General features: G+C 34.9%; 1 protein-coding gene across 1 annotated transcript in view; it reads right to left on the bottom strand.

Annotated features, from left to right (window-relative positions):
• The window catches only part of LOC124080573 (unconventional myosin-IXa-like), a gene marked incomplete at its 5' end in the record, with an annotated part of 209,726 nt that overhangs the window by 13,528 nt on the left and 175,205 nt on the right, over positions 1 to 20,993 (bottom strand). Inside the window, 5 exons of the mRNA XM_058573300.1 lie at positions 13,601 to 13,654; positions 14,788 to 14,911; positions 15,760 to 15,891; positions 16,898 to 17,003; positions 17,729 to 17,857. Coding sequence (XP_058429283.1) covers positions 13,601 to 13,654; positions 14,788 to 14,911; positions 15,760 to 15,891; positions 16,898 to 17,003; positions 17,729 to 17,857 — 545 coding nt within the window. The remainder of the gene's footprint in view (positions 1 to 13,600; positions 13,655 to 14,787; positions 14,912 to 15,759; positions 15,892 to 16,897; positions 17,004 to 17,728; positions 17,858 to 20,993) is intronic.

Raw genomic sequence — 20,993 nt, 5'->3', positions numbered from 1 at the left:
CATTTGCTGATTTATTGATTGGGTTATTTATTTGTTTTGGTGTTAAGTTTTTTGAGCTCTTTATAGATTTTAGATATTAATCCTTGGTCAGGAGAGTAGCTAGAAAAGATTCTCTCCCATTCTGTTAGTTCTCTCTTAACATTTTTAATTATTTCCTTTGCTGTGCTGAAGCTTTTTAACTGGATGCCATCCCATATTTTAATTGTTAGCATTATTTCCTGAGCTGTAGGATTCCTACTGAGGAAGTCCTTGTTTGGGCCTAAAATCTGGAGTGTTGACCCAATGTTTTCTTCTAGAAGTTGCATAATTAGTCCTGATATAATTATTAGGGTTTTGATCTATTTTGATTTGACTTGTGCAAGGAGAGAGATAGGGATCTAATCTCATTCTTCTACATGTGGATAATCAGTTTTCCCAGCATCATTTGTTAAAAATGCTGTCCTTTCTCTCCAAAGAATATTTTTGTCACCTTTGTCAAGGATCAAATAACTGTATCTGTGTGGATTTGTGTGTGTCTTCTATCTATCATGTTCCAATGATCTGTGTGTCTGTTTTTATGCCATTACCATGCAGTTTTTTGTTACTACAGCTCTGTAGTACAATTTGAAGTCATTTACTGTGATGCCTTCAGCATTGCATTTTTTGCTTAAAATTCTTTGACTATTCTGGGTCTTTCATTCTTCCAAAGACTAGTTCTTTGAAGAATGTATTGGTATTGATAAAGTAATTTAAATAAATTTTCTGATAGTGCAATCATAAAGAAAAAATTAAAATGCCTATATTCATAAATTAAGAAAGACACTTCAATAAAACTCATGGTCAACGAAGAAACCACATTGGAAATTAGGAAATATTTTAAATTAAACAATAATATAAAAAGCTGTGTAAGCTCTGCCTACCTTAAAGTTTAGAGTTAAATGCACATGTTAAAAAATTTTTTAAAAAAATTTAAAAATTATCTATTTCAAGATACCAGATAAAGAACAACAGCAGCAAAAAAGCCCAAAGGGAACAAAAAAATAAGAAGAGAATCAAAGCCTAAATATTATCTTTCAAAAGATCAATACAAATTTTCAAAACCGTGGCAAGACTGATGAACAAAAACAGAGGTAAAAAAAAAAAATAACCAATTTTTTGGAATGAAACAGTGGATATCAGAATAAATTTTACAGACATGAAAAGGTTAAGAGATAGTAGACTATGAACAACCTTATGCTGTTAGACAAAGTGGAGAAATTTCTATAAAACCCACTAATTAATGTTGTCAAAAAGAATTTTAAAATTTGAATAACATGATACTACAGAAATTAAAATTCATAAGCAAATCTTTCCAAAAAGAAATCTCGAGGCCTAGACTTTACTGGTAAACAAGAAATAACAAGAAAAGTCTTTGATAGAATTAAAAAAGGACTATTCTCCAACTTGTCAAAAGACAAGTCATCAGGGACATTCAAAATGGTGGGCTAGAGAAATGCTGCATTCCCAAGCAATAGGAGTACTGCTTCTCTGTGAGATTGTTGCTATTGTTTGTTTCCCATTATTCTGTGAAGTGCTGAGAACCTAGAGGACACTATAAGTTCATAGGGTAGATACTCTGTTACTGAACTAAACTCAACCAAAAGACAGTAAACCTTTCTCCATATACAAATGACACTCAATCTTCAGCTATACATATACAGAAAGAATAGAAGAGACAAAAACCTAAACTAATGATCGGCCCCCAACTAGAAATGGCTCGTGGTCAACCCACAGGAACCACCTACGGACATCCATTTCTTTGGCAAAAACAGAAATAACAAAAAGTCTGTGGATACCACACTTATGGGGTGGGTGGGTCTCAATCCAGATCACTCTAGGACACTTCAGCAACTGATGTCTGTGTCTTAAAAAGGCCACACATAAGAGTGTAAGAGAAATCCATTTCAATAGATGCCTAAAACTCAACACATGAATATAAGAAATATGAAAACACAAACTAACAAAATACCTCCTGAAGGTCATAATTCACCAGCAAACGACCCCCAAAATTTTGAACTGGATGGCATATCAGATAAGGAATTCAAGAGAATCATTATAAAAATGGTCAATGAATGTCAAGAGAACACAGAAAAAGAACTGAATGAATAAGGAAGACACAACAAATCAAATTAAGTGTTCTGTTCAAAGTCTCTCTAATGGAGCAAATCATGCTGAAGACAGGATCTTAGAGCTGGAATACAAAGTTGCCAGCATTAAACATTCAGATAATATTAAAGAAAAAAAAAAAAGTAACCATGATCACAACATACGAAACAACATGAAGAAATCAAATTTAAGAATCACTGGAATCAAGAAGGTTGTGAGATATGGATTATTGGAATGGATAAACTCTTCAGGAAATAGTAAAAGAAAATTTTCAATCTTCAGAATGAGATGGACATCCAGATACAAAATATAAGTATCTCGATTCCATAGGGAGAGCCCGTCTGCCCTGCGCCACCGGGGGTTGGAGCCCGCCCACACCACACCACGGGGGACCCACACTGGGGTTCCTTATTCAGCAAAGGGTGGCTCCACAGCCCAACATCAGGGTATAATTAGGCTTGAGGCGCCAACGCCACAAAACTGGGATATCATGCTTCTATCAAGGGACAACAAAAGGACCTGGTAATATGTCACACCAAGGTCCCTGTGGGCCAGGCTGCTCCAGAGATTTCTCTACTAGGGGTGCTAACAGTTATCCTGTTGCTGAGCTAACAGGGAGTCTTGCATGGGGTTGCCTATCTCTTGTTTCTCCTTCTAACAGCCAACTTCTTATGATTACCCTCTCACTCATATAATCTAATACCTCTATATTCTCACATCCTGTGCCCCAAACAAACCAAGATACCACAAAAAAAGTGAGGTATTGGTAGCCTGTATATGGCTGCACGTTGGGTACATTGAGTGCTGTAATATTGATCTCTCCCTTAAAAGGTATTGGTAGCCTGTATAAGACAAGAGGGCAGAAGCCATAATACCTCAGATCTACACTGCAAGAGAGGAAGACACATAGACATCATGAAAAAACAAAGGAGGAAAGTGCCCCAAACAAACCAAGATACTACAAAAATAGAATCCATAGATAGCAAAGTAGGTGAAACATCAGAGAAGAAGTTCAGAATATACATAACTAAAATGATTTGGGAATTAAAGAACAACCTAAGTGAGCAGGTACAGGCAAAAAATCAATCACTGCAACAAAGACATAAGAGAACAAATACAGGCAGCCATCAATCACACCAACAAAAGAGATAAGAGAGCAAATATAGGTTGCAAGAGATTAATTCAAGAAGATAGAGATACTGAAAAAACAAAAAAAAACAGAAATCCTAGAAATGAAAGAAATAATAAGCCAATTGAAACCTTCAATAGACAGCATCACAAACAGACTGGACCACATGGAAGACAGGACCTCAGACAATAAAGACAAAACATACAATCTTGAAAATAAAGTTGACCTCACAATGAAGATGGTAAGAAATCATGAATCATCCAAGAATTATGGGATACCACAAAGAGACCAAATTTAAGATTTATTGGGATAGAGAATGGTTCGGAGATTCAAACCAAAGGAATGCACAATCTTTTCAATGAAATAATATTGGAAAATTTCCTAAGCATTAAGAATGAATTGGAAAATAAAATACAAGAGGCTTATAGGACACCAAATGTAAAAAATTACAACAGAGCTACACGAAGACACATTATAATGAAAATGCCTAGCATACAGAATAAGGACAGAATTTTAAAGGCTGCAACAGAGAAAAATCAGATTACCTATAAGGGAAGACCAATTCGGACTTCAGATTTTTCAACTTAGACCCTCAAAGCCAGGAGATCTTGGGAAAGCATACACCAAGCTCTAAAAGATAATGGATGGCACCCAAGAATCTTATATCCAGCTTCAGATTTGACAATGAAATAAAAAGATTCCATGATAAACAAAAGTTAAAAGAATTTACAGTAAGAAAGCCTGCATTACAGAACATTCCTGGCAAAATATTCCATGAGGAGGAAATGAAAAACAACAATGAACATCTGCAAAGGGAAGAACTACAATAAAGAAAAAGCCAACCAAAGGAGAAACCAAGTCAAGTTAAATACCAAAAATAAACAAAAATGACTGGTAATACAAATCATGTCGGAATAATAACCCTAAATGTTAATGGTCTAAACTTACCAATCAAAAGACATAGATTGGTAGATTGAATTTAAAAAAAAAGACTGCCTTCAATATGCTGCCTTCAAGAGACTCATCTCATAGGAAAAGGAACCCACAGACTGAAGGTGAAAGGTGGGGATAAAAAATACCATTCACATGGTCTACGTAAACAAGCAGGGGTTTCCATCCTCATATCAAATAAAGCAGACTTCAAGCCAAAGTTAATCAAAAGGGATAAAGATGGACATTTTATCCTGCTTAAGGGAACCATACATCAACAAGACATAACAATTATAATACAAAAAAGTAGAGACACTACACTGCATTCTATCAGAAAACAATGGAATGAAATCAGAAATCAATGATAAAATAAAAAATGAAAGCTACTTCAACACCTGACAACTAAATAATATGCTATTGAATGAACAACGGGTTGGTTGCAAAAGATTTATCAAGGAAGAGACTAAAAAATTCTAAGAGATAAAAGAGAATACCAATACAACATATCGAAATCTCTGGGACACTCTGAAGGCAGGTCCAAGAGGAAAGTTCATTGCATGGAGTTCATTCCTTCAAAGAAGAAAACATCAAATAAATGACCTAACATTATATCTCAAATCAACCCCCAAAACAACAGAAGACAGGAAATAATTAAAATCAGAGCTGAAATCAATGAAATTGACAGAAAAGAAACATTTGAAGAAATTGACAGAACAAAAAGTTGGTTCTTTGAAAAAATAAATAAAATTGATAAAACCATTAATCATGCTAACTTAAAGAAGGAAAGAGAAAATCCAAATTACTAACGTCAGTGATGAAAAAGGAACTATTACAATGGAAACTACAGAAATACAAAAGATAATTAGAAATTATTTTAAAAATTTGTACTCCAATAAATTTGTACTCCGACAAAATTCTAGAGGCATATGATATGCCCAAAATAAATCAGGATGATATACACAATTTAAACAGATCAATTTCAAGCAAAGAAATAGAGGATGCTATCAGGAGCCTACCAACCAAGAAAAGCTCAGGACCAGATGGATACACAACTGAGTTTTACAAGACCTTGAAAGAAGAACTAAAACCAATACTTCTCAAACAATTTCATGAAATAGAAAAACACATTCTATGAGGACAATATCACCCTGAATCCAAAATCTGGCAAAGACACATCAAAGAAAGAAAACTTCATATCAATATCTATTGAATATAGATACAAAAATTCTCAATAAAATTCTGGCAAATTAAATACAAAAACATATCAAAAAGACAGTGCACCACGATTAAGTAGGGTTCATCCCAGGGATGCAAGGTTGGTTCAACATATGGAAATCAATAAATGTAATTCATTACATCAATAGACTCAAATATAAAAATCATATGATCATCTCATATGTGAAGAAAGCATTTGATAAAATATAGCATCCCTTCATGTTCAAAATGCTAGAAAAACTAGGGATAACAGGAACATACCTCAACATTGTAAAGGCAATCTATGTTAAGCGCCAGGCCAAATCATTCTAAATGGAGAAAAATGGAAAGCATTCCCTCTAAAAACTGGAACAAGACAGGGATGCTCTCTTTTGTCACTTCTACTTAACACAGTTCTTGAAACTCTAGCCAGAGCAATCAGACAGATGAAAGAAATTAAAGGGATACAAATAGGATACAGAAACTCAAATTATCACTATTTGCAGACGATATGATTCTATGCCTAGAAAACCCAAAACATCCCACCAGAAATCTCTAAGAACTAATAAATGAATTCAGCAAAGTAGATGGATATAAAATCAACACCCATAAGTCAAAGGTATTCCTGTACATCAGTGACAAACCTGCTGAAAGAGAAACTAGGAAAAACCACCCCATTTACAATAGCCTCAAAAAAAAAAAAAAAAAACAACTTGGGAATCACCTTAACAAAAGAGGTGAAAGACCTCTACAATGAAAACTACAACACACTAAAGAAATTTAAAAAGACCTTAGAAGACGCAAAGATCTACCTTGTTCTTGGATATGTAGAATTAATATTGTCAAAATGACCATACTACCAAAAGCACTATACAGGTTCAATGCAATCCAATCAAAATCACAATGATATTCCTCAGAGAAATAGAAAAAGCAATCATGAAATTCATCTGGAAAAATAAGAGACCCAGAATAGCCAAAGCAATCCTTAGCAAGAAGAGTGAAGTTGGTGGGATTACTATTCCAGACTCTACAGAGCAATAGTAACAAAAACATCATGGTACTGGCACCAAAACAGATCTGTAGACCAACAGTACAGAATAGAAGACACAGAGTCTAGCCCACATAACTTCAGTTATCTTATATGAGACAAAGGCGCCAAAAACGTACATTGGAGAAAAGATAGCCTCTCTTCAACAAATGATGCTAGGAAAACTAGAAATCTACATGTAACAAAATGAAATTAAACCCCTCTCTCTCACCATGTACAAAATCAACTCAAAGTGGATTGAGGACCTAGAAATTAAACCAGAGACCTTGCGCCTAATGAAAGAAAAAGTAGGCCCAAATCTCAATCATGTGGGATTAGGCCCCAACTTTCTTAATAAAACTCCTGTAGCAAAAGAATTAAAGCCAACATTCAATAAATGGGATGGATTCAAACTAAAAAGCTTATTCTCAGCAAAAGAAACAATTAGTGAGGTAAATAGAGAGCCTACAGAATGGGAGCAAATCTTTACCACAAGCACATCAAATACAGCACTAATCTCTAGGATATATAAAGCACTCAAAAACCTTAACACCAAAAAAACAAATAACCCAATCATTAAATGGGCCAAGGAACTAAAGAGACACTTCTCAGAAGAGGATATACAATCAATCAACAAACATATGAAACAATGTTCAACATCTCTAGAAATTAGAGAAATGCAAATCAAAACTACTCTAAGATTTCATTTCATTCCAGTCAGAATGGCAGCTATCAAGAATACAAATAACAGTAAGTGTTGGCAAGGATGTGGGGAAAAAGGCACACTCATACATTGCTGGTAGGACTGCCATTTGGTGGAGCCAATCTGGAAATCAGATGGAGATTCCTTGGAAAACTTGGAATGGAACCACCATTTTACCCAGCTATGCCACTCCTCGGTTTCTACGAAAAGGACTTAAAAACAGCATACCACAGGGATACAGCCAATGCAATATATATATATCAGCACAATTCACAATAGCTAAATTGTGGAACCAACCCAGATGCCCTTCAGTAGATGAATGGATAGGGAAACTGTGGTATATATTCACAATGGAAAATTACTCAGCATTAAAAGAGAATAAATCATGGCATTTGCAGGTAAATGGATGGAGTCGAAGAATATCATGCTGTGAAGTGAAGCAAGCCAATCCCAAAACACCAAAGACGAATATTTTCTTTGATATGAGGATGCTGACTCATGGTGGTGGTTGGGAGCATGGTAGGAGTGGAGGAACTTTAGATAGGGCAAAGGGGAGGGAGGGGAAGGGAGGAGGCAAGGGGGTAGGAATGATGGTGGAACCAGTTAGGCATCATTTCCCTAAGTACATGTGTGAAGATATGAATGGTGTGAAAATACTTTGTATATAATCAGTAACTTGTAAAAATTGTGTTCTATATGTGTAATATGAATTGAATTGCATTCTGCCATCATGTATAACAAATTAGAATAAATAATTTAATTTAAAAAAGTATAAGTGTCTCACAGTTAAAAAAACAAATATTTTCTTGGTACCATTATAAAAATAGGTTTGATCTTATAGGCTTCTTGAAAAGGACTTGCAAATAACACATTGAGAAAGGGCTTCTCTTACTCAGAAAAATTAGACTGTATAAATACAAGTTGTATGTATGTGTGTCATTTCCTTTGGGCCATTTTAAAAGTCATTGTGGATGTACAATAATAGATTTTTATTTTAAAAACTCTTTTAATGGAATTATACAATAGAAAAACTCTGAAATCATAGTATATATTTCTATCATAACAGGGATTTCACTGTTTTTGACTGATTACAGCCCATGCTAGGTTTCTTTTGTACCAGGAACTGAACTCAGTGGAACTTGGCCATGGAGCCACATTCCCAGGCATATTTTGTATTTTATTTAGAGACAGGGTCTGACTGAGTTGCTTAGTGCCTCGCTTTTTCCTGAGGCTGGCTTTGAACTCATAATCCTGTCTCAGCCTTCTGAGTCACGGGGATTACAGGTGTACGCCACCGCACCTGGCCTCCTAGTTTTATGAGACTGAAAGTTTATTTGAGTCTAAGAAAACATGAATACTGAAGGATGACTCTAGTAAGTCACTTAATCCTTGGTATGATTAACTAACTTATAGGTGAGAAAATGGAGGCATGCAAATTAAATGAACTATCCATGTCTCAACAGCTAGTAAACTAGTGCTAGGATTTAAACTCAAGTCTATTCCAGAGTCCAAAATTTTTTAGTGCAATTTTTATTAGTTTTTCTTTGTGTAAGGTTCAATGTTACACTCACTTCAATGAACAACAGATCTTTCTTCTCTCTGCTTTAGAACAGCTTGAATTGTAATTATGTTGGAAAAATTCCTCTAAAAAGCTATTTGTATCTGGGCTTTTCATGGAAGCTGTTAGATGACTTTCTTTGGTAATTGTTCTGTTTATTCTGGAAGCACTTCCAATGAAGTATATTTGCATATAAAATTTTACATTTTCAAACATTTCATAGTCGCAGTAGAAATCCTCTAAAATGGCTCCAATCATTCTCATTTCTTGATTTCTATGTCCATATGTCAATCCCTTCCTAAACAGAAGAGTGGTGACCTGTTTGGCTATTGTACACCTGATAGTGTGTGACTTTTGAGGATAGGGAATAAAAGACACTTTGTGGGAGTTCACCTTGTTCTTCTCTGGATCAGTTACTCAGGAAAAAGCCAGCTACCATGTCATTTGGATGCTCAAGTATCCTGGAAGAGAAGTCTTTGTCAAGAACAAGGACCTCCTGCTAAAAGCAAACACTGACAAGCCAGTAATATGAATAAGCTATTTTGAAAGCAAACCCCACACCTCTGATTGAACCCTTAAGTTATTAAATTTTAGGTTAATTTGTTATAATACAACGAGTAACTCATACAGTAGTAATGTTTTATGATCCTTAATTTTTACTGTTGTTAATTCCTTATTTCTTATTTGTTAATTTGTACCTTTACCATTTTTTCTTAGCTAATGATTTGTTTTTCAAAGAATCTTTTTTAAAAGTTTTATTATTTTTTGCTTTTATCTTCACTGTTTCTTTCCTTTTACCCTCAAATTTATTGTTATATTTCTAACTTCTTGATTCACATGTTTACTTTCATTTTAAAGTTTTTAATATAAATTTCTCTGAATACTGTGTATGTGTGTCCTAGAGATTTGTATTTGTAGTGTTTTTATTGTAGTTTTTTCATTTACTTAATTTTAAGTTTATATTTCCTTTGTCATTGAAAGTTTTCACTGATTTCCCCCCCCCAGATGTTTAATTTTAATTATATTAAATACTTTAATATAAAATTTTAGGTACAGTTTGAAAAATAATAAATATGATACAGCCACCATCTAGATTATGGCCTAATTTTGAGAATATGTTGTAGGCAGCCAAAAAGGTATATTTTTTCCTTTTTTGGGTACAGAGTTACGTGTACACACACATTAGTCCAACTATTTTTGTTTTTAGACCAACTATTAATTATGTTACTAAAGTAGATTCACTTTAAACAATCTTTTTCTGGTGCCACTGTTTGGATAAAAATATTATTTGGATAAAAATAAACTTTACATCCACCTCAACTGATTGCCCTATAAACTTAGGATCTCTTTTAGTTACACTTACTGAGAACCTTGAAAGAGACTCAGAAGGAGAAACTATCATCAGTTGTCATTCCCTATCATAAATATAAGAATATAAAGCAATAGCACTTAAATTGATAAACTTGTAATTCCCTATCATAAATATAAAAATATAAAGCAATAACACTTAAATTGATAAACTATCTATAAATGAGATCTTGCCAGTCTGTGATCACTCATTAAGGCCTAATAGTCCTAATGTCTTAGTATATTCCAAAACAAAGCCATTTTGGTTTTACCTTTGGGTCTCCTTTCTGTATAATCACATAACATTGTTTCTAGCAATTATGAGCTACAGTTCTGCCCCCCCCCCCGAATTAAATCTTGTATAATTTATACCAACAGGTCTTCCTCTATTTGATTAGTTCAAACTTATCCCTTAAGACCTAGCTCATTTATCACTTCATCTACAGCCTTTCTCAGTGCTCCCCAGGCAGAAAAATAAGTACTTCTTCCTTAGTATTCTGACCACACTTGGTACACAGAACGGTCTCATTCCTCTCTCCCAAACTCCTTTTGCTTTCTAATGCCCATAAATTTAGTTGCCTAATCATACAGATTTGTCTAAAGAAGTCTGTACATAATTGTACTGCTATTTTTCCTAAGAGTGGTATTCTGAAACAGATTTGGATCAGAATTCTGAGGCCATTTCATACACTGTAACAAAAATATTGGGAGTCAAATGTTTTAATGTGGGGAATCTAATTGAAGATGCCCTATGGAAGGTCATCATCAGTTGGACCTAACATTTCTATTTTCCCCTAAGGCTTAAGGAGATAACAATGAAGACGAGAAGAAGATATACTAGATACAGAGTCCTAGTTTTGATTTCTTCTGAAAATGCTATAAGGCTTATAATGAAAAAAGGAAGCAAAAAGAAATGACAAGGCATAATTGACAGGCACAAAGAAATTCAATACTATGACTCAAAGCCTAAATAGTACAAGAGGGATTGTTAGAGATTCATAATGATGATAAATAATGCACTGTCTACCACATGTAATGACTATGTAGGAAATATTACCCTCATGAGGGAGGTTATGATACTTCATGAAGATACAAAAAATATACATAATTGGGGTTTGTCCATTTGGAGGTGAAAATCTGAGGAGGAGGAGGAGGAACCATGTATGATGTGCACAGAACTATACATAACTAGCTGAAGCACAAATCTAAGAATCCTAACAAAGAAATTTTACCCAGAATAACCAAGGTGAATTATTAGACTACTTCCTGAGGAGTCTGGTTTTCTAGTAAGATTTTTTTTTTAAATATTGAATTCTGAAGTTTAATATTTTAAGTCATAATTTTGGTAGTAAGAAGTACTTCATCCATGATCTTTTTAAAAAGACTGGTTGTGGGGCTGGGGTTGTGGCTCAGTGGTAAAGCACTTGCCTTCATGTGTGAGGCACTGGGTTCGATCCTTAGGACCACATAAAAATAAATTAATAAAATAAAGATATTATATCCACCTACAACTAAAAATAAAGTAAAATTTAAAAAAAAGACTGGTTGTTCTGTACGGTATTATAATGAGGTATCCAGGATGTTAAAAAATCATCTCAATGCCTATAGTTACTGCTCACTGATGAGGGTTGGTAAACACTTTAAACATAAACAGTATGTGTTTGTGTGTATCCTCATCAAAAAATTCTCTACAGTATAGTAAGCCATCAATATTACATGTACTGCAGTACAATGGATCTCAAAGTATAATGTAAGGTTCCCCAAAAGGAGTGGGGGTATCCCCAAGATCATTTAAAATATCTGCAATATACAGACTATTACATAATGATACTGAGATGCTATTTTTCCCTTCCACTTGTTGAGATTTGCACTAATTAGATAAAAGCAATTGTGGATTAAAAAAAAAATTCTATTGGCATCAATACGTGAATCAAGGCAATGGTACCAAGATATACTAGTCATCATCATATTCTTTGCTATCATGCACTGAATTAAAAAACTCAGTTTCATGTTATGTTGCCATTAGTTTATATGTAGTATAAACTAATTTTAATAATCCATGACTGTTGAGTTTGCTACTTTTTATTTTCCGTATGACAAAATGGAAGTATGTGTTTTATAATATACTATAAACTCTGCTATATTCTGAGGGTTATCTCAAGAAAGAGTATTTCCATAATTGTCTGAATTGTAAGATGAACTATCTGCTTTACTCACAAAACATTTCTTAGAATAATTAATAAACGGAATGTGGTACACATTTTTTTGAAATGTTATGAAGAGAACCTATTTCAAATGAAATAAATAATTACATTTGATGTCAGTGATAAAATTTTAAGATTTTAAACAACTAGTAGAATTTTGGAAAACTGCCCTGGGAGTTTTATAGTTTTCCACATAGTATCAATTCCATCAGTCAGGATTTAGCTAGAAGATGTAAACAAATCTTAAGGGGACAAGAAATTGCTATAGACATAAGATAAGAATGAGCTCACGATCAGTAAACTGGAGGTACCACTCATCTTCATTTAGCCTACTGATAACAAGTAGTAGTGTTGACAAGATAATAATCGTATTGTTGACAAGAAAGATAAAGGACAGAAGTATGAGACAAATAGGAACTACCTAGACACCTCCAAAGTTTTAAGCCCCAGACTAAGGTCTAGTCTGTCCTGAAATTAAATGAGAAGAGCATTGGATCAAGTCTGTGACTGAATTTTAATATGAAGAGAATTGATTTTAAATACCAGAATGAGAGTGAAGCATTTGAAAATTATCAAACAGTGACAAGATGCTGTTAAGGAATTGATTATCCAGTGAGGAAAGGGAAGTCTGACAAAAAATTAAAAGGGAGTTACTGGACAAAAAGCAAATTGGATGTGTATTTATTTCCCAACAATACAATGGTTACACACAGGCAGAGCATCTCTGAAATTATTCCACGTAGATTGGTGTTCTTAGTTTCCCAATACTCCAGTACTCATTTGTATAAACAATGGAATTGAAGAAGTGCACCATCAAGTAAATCCTGCTATGAGCTCTACTATTATTAATACTTAAGTCTAAACTAATCTTATCTATTTGTTCACTTCTACTTGTTGCTCTGTCTGATAAATGCCAAGTAGATACATCTGGAATGATATCACCAGATCACAGATATGAATGAACAAATAAGCATCAATAATGATGAGAGATGTTGGAAGTAGTAATAGGTATTTAAAATGATTAAATGGACGGGATTGCTAGGAAAACAGCTCACAGAGCAGAAATAAACTTGATACTTTGATGTTTTCAACTTTTAATGATTCAATCAAAGAAGAAACTCAAAAGGAGGCTTATCTAAAAAAGAGGAAAAAACAATATATTTTAAGTGAACATTGTTCGACAATACAGAGAAAGGAAAACAAAGGCTCTAAAGAAAGAGATTAAGAGAAAAGGAAGTGATGGCTAGTCAAAAAGTGGGACCTGAATTGGAGTTGAACATGGAGGATAGACAGTTATGAATGATAGACAGAGTAGAACAATTCCTGGATGAATGAGAGACAATAATGTGAAGTGGCTGTGACACATTGCAATATTAATACATACCGAGACTGAACTGCGGGTAATGCTCATAAATCTAACTGCAATTAGTACAGGTTTCTGGATTAGGAAGGGCATGAAAAGGAAAGCAGAAGGTTAGAATGTACATGTCATTGCCCCATTAAAAGAGAAGGTTAATATTTCAAAGAACTGAGTATCTCCATCTTCTGCTGGATTGGCAATGTGGGTGCTACTAGACTGGGCCTCTTGGCACCGAGTTCCTGAAAATTCATACTACAAAAAAAGTTTTGCTTTGAAATAGCATTTCTGTTTTCAGTTTCTAGGGAAAAGGTTTAGACAGTACCCAATGAGGAATTTTATTTAATGTCTTTACTGCCTGGGAAAAGGCTATACTTATGTTTGTTTTTAGAGAAGACCTTTGTTGAGCACTTATTCTGTGGTAGGTAGTTTAATAAATTTAGTGCCAATCTAACTATGAAGATGATGGGGAAGCCTAGAGATTTACTGGGGATCTGAAGTGGTTGTTCATCACTACAATTTTATAGTCAGGAGAGTAACAAACGGGTAATCATTAAACATGAATGTAGCAGTTGTTTTCCGGTTACTCAGATCCTATTAATTGTTAGTGATAATTAAATATATCTCACTGGTTACAATACAAGGTATTAAATACATAAGTGGGTAAATGAAGGAAATAAATTACCATTTATTAGGCTTAACCTAACAATAATTCCTTAAAGAAATCTTTATTTGATAATAGTAGACTCATATGGAAATCTATTTCCTCATGAATCAATGTTTTCGTTCAAATCCTGTTGCAAATGATTGAGGTCTCTACTCCCAGGAGTTTTGGCAGGACCACCAAAAGTGACATGATTGAAGGTATAGGGACAGATGGTGGAAGAAGTAGAGAAAAAAGTTAGGATCAGGTTTTCATAGAAAGGACAAGAAAAGTAAACAGGGGAAATTATTAAGCCACCAACATTTTATCCAAATTCTTGATTTAAACAATTCTACACATTTAATCACACATATTCTATACATATAACTAAAAAGAGTTAACAGATCAAATAACAGGCATCCATAGCACCCACAGATTTGGTGATTTAAAAAAAAAAATCTTCATTATGAAAAAGCTTTGGAGAATAATCCCTATTTACATCACAAATGCACACTTAAAATCCCAGAAAGACTCCCATTTTTCCCTTGTGTCTTCATGTCTTGCATCTTACCATTGATCTACGAATCAGTGACAGCCTAGTCTTTGCCTTGTTCTCAGCAAATTCCAAGCTACTGATATCTTTAAGACGAGCCTTATATTTATTCATCTGTTCCACAACAATCAGCTCCACACAGCTGAAAGAAGGAGGAAAGAGAGAAAACTGTTAAGAGCAGAAGTAAATAAAGTATAGCATCAACAGACTGTTTTTCAGATAAGGATGGTACATAGTCATAGGATTAAAAAAAAAAATCAATATCTCTTACTTTATTAGCTCAGAGACAAGGTATAGAACAGTGGCTCACAATTTGGCTACACTTTAGAAAATACCTAAGGAATAACTATAAATCCCAATGGCCAGTGTACATTCCAAACCATCATACTCTTTGGGGATGGGATTTAAGCACTGGTATTTCTTTTTTAAAAGTTAGTTTTGCAGTCAAGGTTTAAAAGAATAGCACAGAAATATAACCCAAGAAAAAGTTAAGGTGAAATATAGGAATACTGAAGTACTAAAACCAAAGGGATTTGGAGCCATAAGACTACAGTAAGACTAGATTACAGAAAGATACAAAGTGTACAGTTTGATAAGATGGAATTTGAAAATGTATTTGGAAACTACAAGCAGTTTTAAATGCCAGATTAAAAATATAAGATCCTTTAAAACTGATAATGCTCAGTTGAAATGAATTTAAAAGTATATATTCTTAGTATAAGAATATCCAGTAGTGGGCTGGGGTTGTGGCTCAGTGTCTAGCACGTGTGAGGCACTGGGTTCGATCCGCAGCACCACATAAAAGACAATAAAGTAAAAAAATACCACTAACTTCCTTAAAAAAAAAAAACCCATCCAGTAGTGTCCAGTAATCTTCTTAAACATACATGAACCTATGAAATCATACACCGTTTGATATTTGGATAGTGACAACACCAACTGAGTCAGAAGTCCCTAAGGTCTTGCAGAGGTGATCATGGCTGGCCTTACGTGGTAGTCTTACTGATGTCCTGCACGCTTTGTAGTGGGTCAGTGGTGTCAGGGCAGCGGAGAATGCAGGGTGCAAACACAATGGCCAAAGCATTAGCAGACATTCGATTAGTTTCTTCCTGTAAGGCAATCCTAAGGAACAAAATCAAACAAAAATGAGTGAAAGAGGGATAAAGAGCAGGGGAATTAGGCAGAAGAGATGAGAAAAAGAAGACAGCATAATGGCAACCACAGTACTAGAAGGATAACATCAGTTTAAGGGAGACACTGTAGGCTTTTTCCAGAGCTGTTGTTCCTTTGCCTCTGGAAACATATAATTTCACTCTGTTCTTTCAAACATTCTAGGTCAGCAAATAGCCTACTAAGAGAAATTTGTGGCTCAATGTCGATATCATTAGATGAGCCTGTCTGAAGGATGTGGGGCAGAGGCTTTAAGATAGTCACATAAGATATTTATCTAGAAAAAAGATGGCTTCCTTTCCAGTTACTGCTGATATTTACACATAGGACAAGAAAGACAACTTCTGAAGCCTCTTTAGTCAGTCAACCTTCTTTTTTTTTTTTTTTTTTTGGTATCAGGGATTGAACCACTCTGAGCCACATTCCCAGCCCTATTTTGTATTTTATTTAGAGACGGGGTCTCACTCAGTTGCTAAGTGCCTCCCTAATCTGCTGAGCCTGGCTTTGAACTCATGATCTTCCTGCCTCAGCCTTCAGAGTTGCTGGGATTACAGGCATGGGCCACCTTCTGTGAATTACGTTATGTCAACAGATATACATTCTTTCTAGTTTAGGAGTGAGATAAGAGGCTGAGTTACATAATGCAACCATGAGTCCAGAGCTGCTACATCGCTCAATAAGGGCAGAGAGGCAGCTGCCATGCAGTCCAGCTCAACTGAGGATTTCTATTCTAAGGAATCCTAACACCCATTTGAGGGACTGACTTTATAAGTAGAAGGAAAAAATTGCATATATATATATATATATATATATATATATATATATATATATATATGTTATATGTAAGTATATATGCAAATACACATATGCATATCCATCTTCCAAATGAAGAAGCTCTTCATTTACTTACATAGAATCCAAGAGAAACTATTAAACAATTCCTTGCTCTTGAGGTTACCTGACTAGATGAAAGATGAGGCGTTCCAGTGTATTGAGATGAGTTCGGGAGAGCTGGTCAATCACGGAGTACACACCTCGAATTGTCTCCTTCCTCTCCTGAAGGCCTAAAAACAGTTAAGTACAGTAAATAACATTGACTATCTCCTCTTATATGCTACATCTTCCTCTTGAACCGACACTATACTAGAATTCTGGAAGAGGTGGTTGTACCTATATGGCAGAAGAGAAACTCATAGTTATTTCTTGACTATCTATATTTGAGTTTTATAAGCAATCCGAGTTTTAATCTATCTATACCCTAGCAACTCTCTCTCTATATATATACAGCAAGGGGCAATGCTCCAGTTTTTCAACTACTTTGCAGCAGATTTTTCATTAAAATAAGCCAAGTGTCATATAATTTATATCCTCAAGGTCTAAAGATCTTAATATCCTACAGCATTGAGAAAGCAAACTCCAAAACCGGTTAGACTTGGCATAAAACACCCAGCCAGCTCTTCACACAGTTCCTGCCTAGATACACAGTTTAAATGAAAATAAATAAATAAATAAATGAATGAATCTAAGTCCACCCTTAAATCTCCTATTTAATCTCTTAATATTTTCTAACCCTAGTCTTTTAGTCTCTTCGTGGGAATTAAAGTGTACTGTCTGTACAAAGTGAACATTTGAACAATTGATAGTATACTGGCAGTTTCATATTGACCATCAAAAGCATACTTTTGATTCTTTAAGGACTAAAGCACTAGAGGATGGTTTAATCTATGCTAAACATGGCATTCCTTTCTCAATTATTGGAATTCCCTCAAACCCAAAAGCTTGTGCTTACCCATAGCTCGAAGAAATTCCTCATAGAGTTCAAAAGTCATAAGGGGATTGGGCAAATCACGAAGCCACTGTTTGAATACACTTGCAATGACATGTATGTTATAGTCATCTAGGTTTACACTCTCAGCATCTATTTAGAGACAAGAATTATTAGATAACAAAGCTTAAACATGCAAAAAGGTTTAAATAATTCACTTTAGAAACTATCATCACTAAAAGAAATCTTCATGTTTCTTAATCAAATTGACCAATGTGTTCTACAATTTAATTCCATGCTTTGGAACAATGCTTCTGTGGTGAAGGAAGAGTTAGTTTTCCAAGTACATTGTGAACATAAATGTATAAAATAAAAGATCAGGGTTGTTTTGATGCTAAAGCAAAAATATTGTTAGAATACTACAAATGTTTTAGAAATAGTTGCTCTTAATTTTTATACCTATTCCCTTGTGATCTGGTCCATGGGCATGACTGAATAGCAATGCATTAGAATACTAAAGAAAAAAAGCCTTGCTTTTTTAAAAAGCAAGGCTGACTTTGTCATTCTTAGACATGAGAAGGCAGTAATAAATAAGCTTAGGAAATATAAAGAAAATGCCTTCATTCTTCATTTATAAATTTCCTAAGGTTATATAGACAGATGATTAGAAGGATACAGGATGAATGACTTTCATTTGTGCTGCTCTGAGTTACAAGACACACAAATTACAATTGCCTGTAAAGTAGAGCAGACTTAAGTCTCTGGAGGCACAACCTCTTGGTTGAGTCTTAACAGGCATTTTCTGTTATCTTCATACTATTTTTCCTTCATTTCTTCCTAAGAAACAGCACTGTGGATAGGTAGGTTCCTTGACACATAAAGACAAGTTTTGTTCCTCACTTCAGTTCAAAAAGAACCATTCCTTTCCCTTTTTTTAAAAAAAAATTGGTTCTTTTTAGTTATACATAACAGAATTCATTTTGAAATAATTACAAAAGCATGGAATATAATTTGTTCTAATTCAGTCTACAGTAGGTCTCCTTTCCCTTCCCTCCTCCCACCCCATTCCCTTCCCTCTACTGATCTTTCCACTATTAATTAAAGTTTTTAATTAGTGTCTAGTGGATGTACATGGTGCTTAGATTCACTGTGGTATATTCATATCTCTGCATAGGAAAGTGAGGTCAGATTCACTCCACTGTCTTTCTCTATTCTATCTTCCTTCCTTCCCTTCATTCCCCCTTGTCTACTCCACTGACATTTCTTCTGTTCCTTTTTAAATTTGCCCTCATTTTGGATTAGCTCCCACATACAAGAGAAAACATTTGACTTTTGACTTTTTGGGACTGGCTTATTTCACTTAGCATGATAGTCTCCAATTCCATCCATTTACTGGCAAATGCCATAAAATCATTCTTCTTTATGGCTGAGTAATGCTTCATTGTGTATATATACTATGTTTCTTTGTCCATTCATCTGTGGATGGGCACCTAGGTTGGCTCCATAGCTTGGCTTTGTGAATTGAGCTGCTACAAACACTGATGTGGCTAAAGTTCTTCTTTAAATGTGTATGCTGATTTTAATTCTTTTTTTTTTCCAGTTCCAAAGTTTAAAATCTTAATATTTCTTTTTTTTATTGGTTGTTCAAAACATTACAAAGCTCTTGACATATCATATTTCATACATTAGATTCAAGTTGGTTATGAACTCCCAATTTTACCCCAAATACAGATTGCAGAATCACATCGGTTACACATCCACATTTTTACATAATGCCCTATTAGTAACTGTTGTATTCTGCTACCTTTCCTATCCTCTACTATCCCCCCTCCCCTCCCATCTTCTCTCTCTACCCCATCCACTGTAATTCATTTTTCTCCTTGTTTATTTTCCCATTCCCCTCACAACCTCTTATATGTAATTTTGTATAACAATGAGGGTCTCCCTCCATTACCATGCAATTTCCCTTTTCTCTCCCTTTCCCTCCCACCTCATGTATCTGTTTAATGTTAATCTTTTCTTCCTGCTCTTCCTCCCTGCTCTGTTCTTAGTTGCTCTCATTATATCAAAGAAGACATTTGGTATTTGTTTTTTAGGGATTGGCTAGCTTCACTAAGCATAATCTGCTCTAGTGCCATCCATTTCCCTGCAAATTCTATGATTTTGTCATTTTTTAGTGCTGCGTAATACTCCATGGTGTATAAATGCCACATTTTTTTTTATCCATTCATCTATTGAAGGGCATCTGGGTTGGTTCCACAGTCTAGCAATTGTGAATTGTGCTGCTATGAACATCGATGTAGCAGTATCCCTGTAGTACGCTCTTTTAAGGTCTTCAGGGAATAGTCCAAGAAGGGCAATAGCTGGGTCAAATGGTGGTTCCATTCCCAGCTTTCCCAGGAATCTCCATACTGCTTTCCAGATTGGCCGCACCAGTTTGCAGTCCCACCAGCAATGTACAAGAGTACCCTTTTCCCCACATCCTCTCCAGCACTTGCTGTTGTTTGACTTCATAATGGCTGCCAATCTTACTGGAGTGAGATGGTATCTTAGGGTGGTTTTGATTTGCATTTCTCTGACTGCTAGAGATGGTGAGCATTTTTTCATGTACTTGTTGATTGATTGTATGTCCTCCTCTGAGAAGTGTCTGTTCAGGTCTTTGGCCCATTTGTTGATTGGGTTATTTGTTTTCTTATTGTTTAATTTTTTGAGTTCTTTGTATACTCTGGATATTAGGGCTCTATCTGAAGTGTGAGGAATAAAAATTTGTTCCCATGATGTAGGCTCCCTATTTACCTCTCTTATTGTTTCTCTTGCTGAGAAAAAACTTTTCAGTTTAAGTAAGTCCCATTTGTTGATTCTTGTTATTAACTTTTGTGCTATGGGTGTCCTATTAAGGAATTTGGAGCCCGACCCCACAATATATAGATCGGAGCCAACTTTTTCTTCTATCAGACGCAGAGTCTCTGATTTGATATCTAGCTCCTTGATCCACTTTGAGTTAAAGAGAAGTAGAAGAAGATCTTAGAAGATGGAAAAATATACCCTGTTCATGGATAGGCAGAACTGACATCATCAAAATGGCGATATTACCAAAAGTTCTCTATAGGTTTAATGCAATGCCAATCAAAATCCCAACGGCATTTCTTGTAGAAATAGAGAAAGCAATCATGAAATTCATATGGAAAAATAAAAGACCCAGAATAGCAAAAGCAATTCTAAGCAGGAAGTGTGAATCAGGCGGTATAGTGATACCAGATTTAAAACTGTATTACAGAGCAATAGTAAC

This window comes from Marmota monax, unplaced genomic scaffold (assembly GCF_021218885.2).
Source record: "Marmota monax isolate L192 unplaced genomic scaffold, Marmota_monax_Labrador192_F-V1.1 WCK01_AAM20220418_F8-fsc00078, whole genome shotgun sequence".
Taxonomy (NCBI): Eukaryota; Metazoa; Chordata; class Mammalia; order Rodentia; family Sciuridae; genus Marmota; species Marmota monax.
The sequence above is the reverse complement of the archived record's forward strand: the minus strand, read 5'-3'. Positions and strand labels throughout refer to the sequence as shown.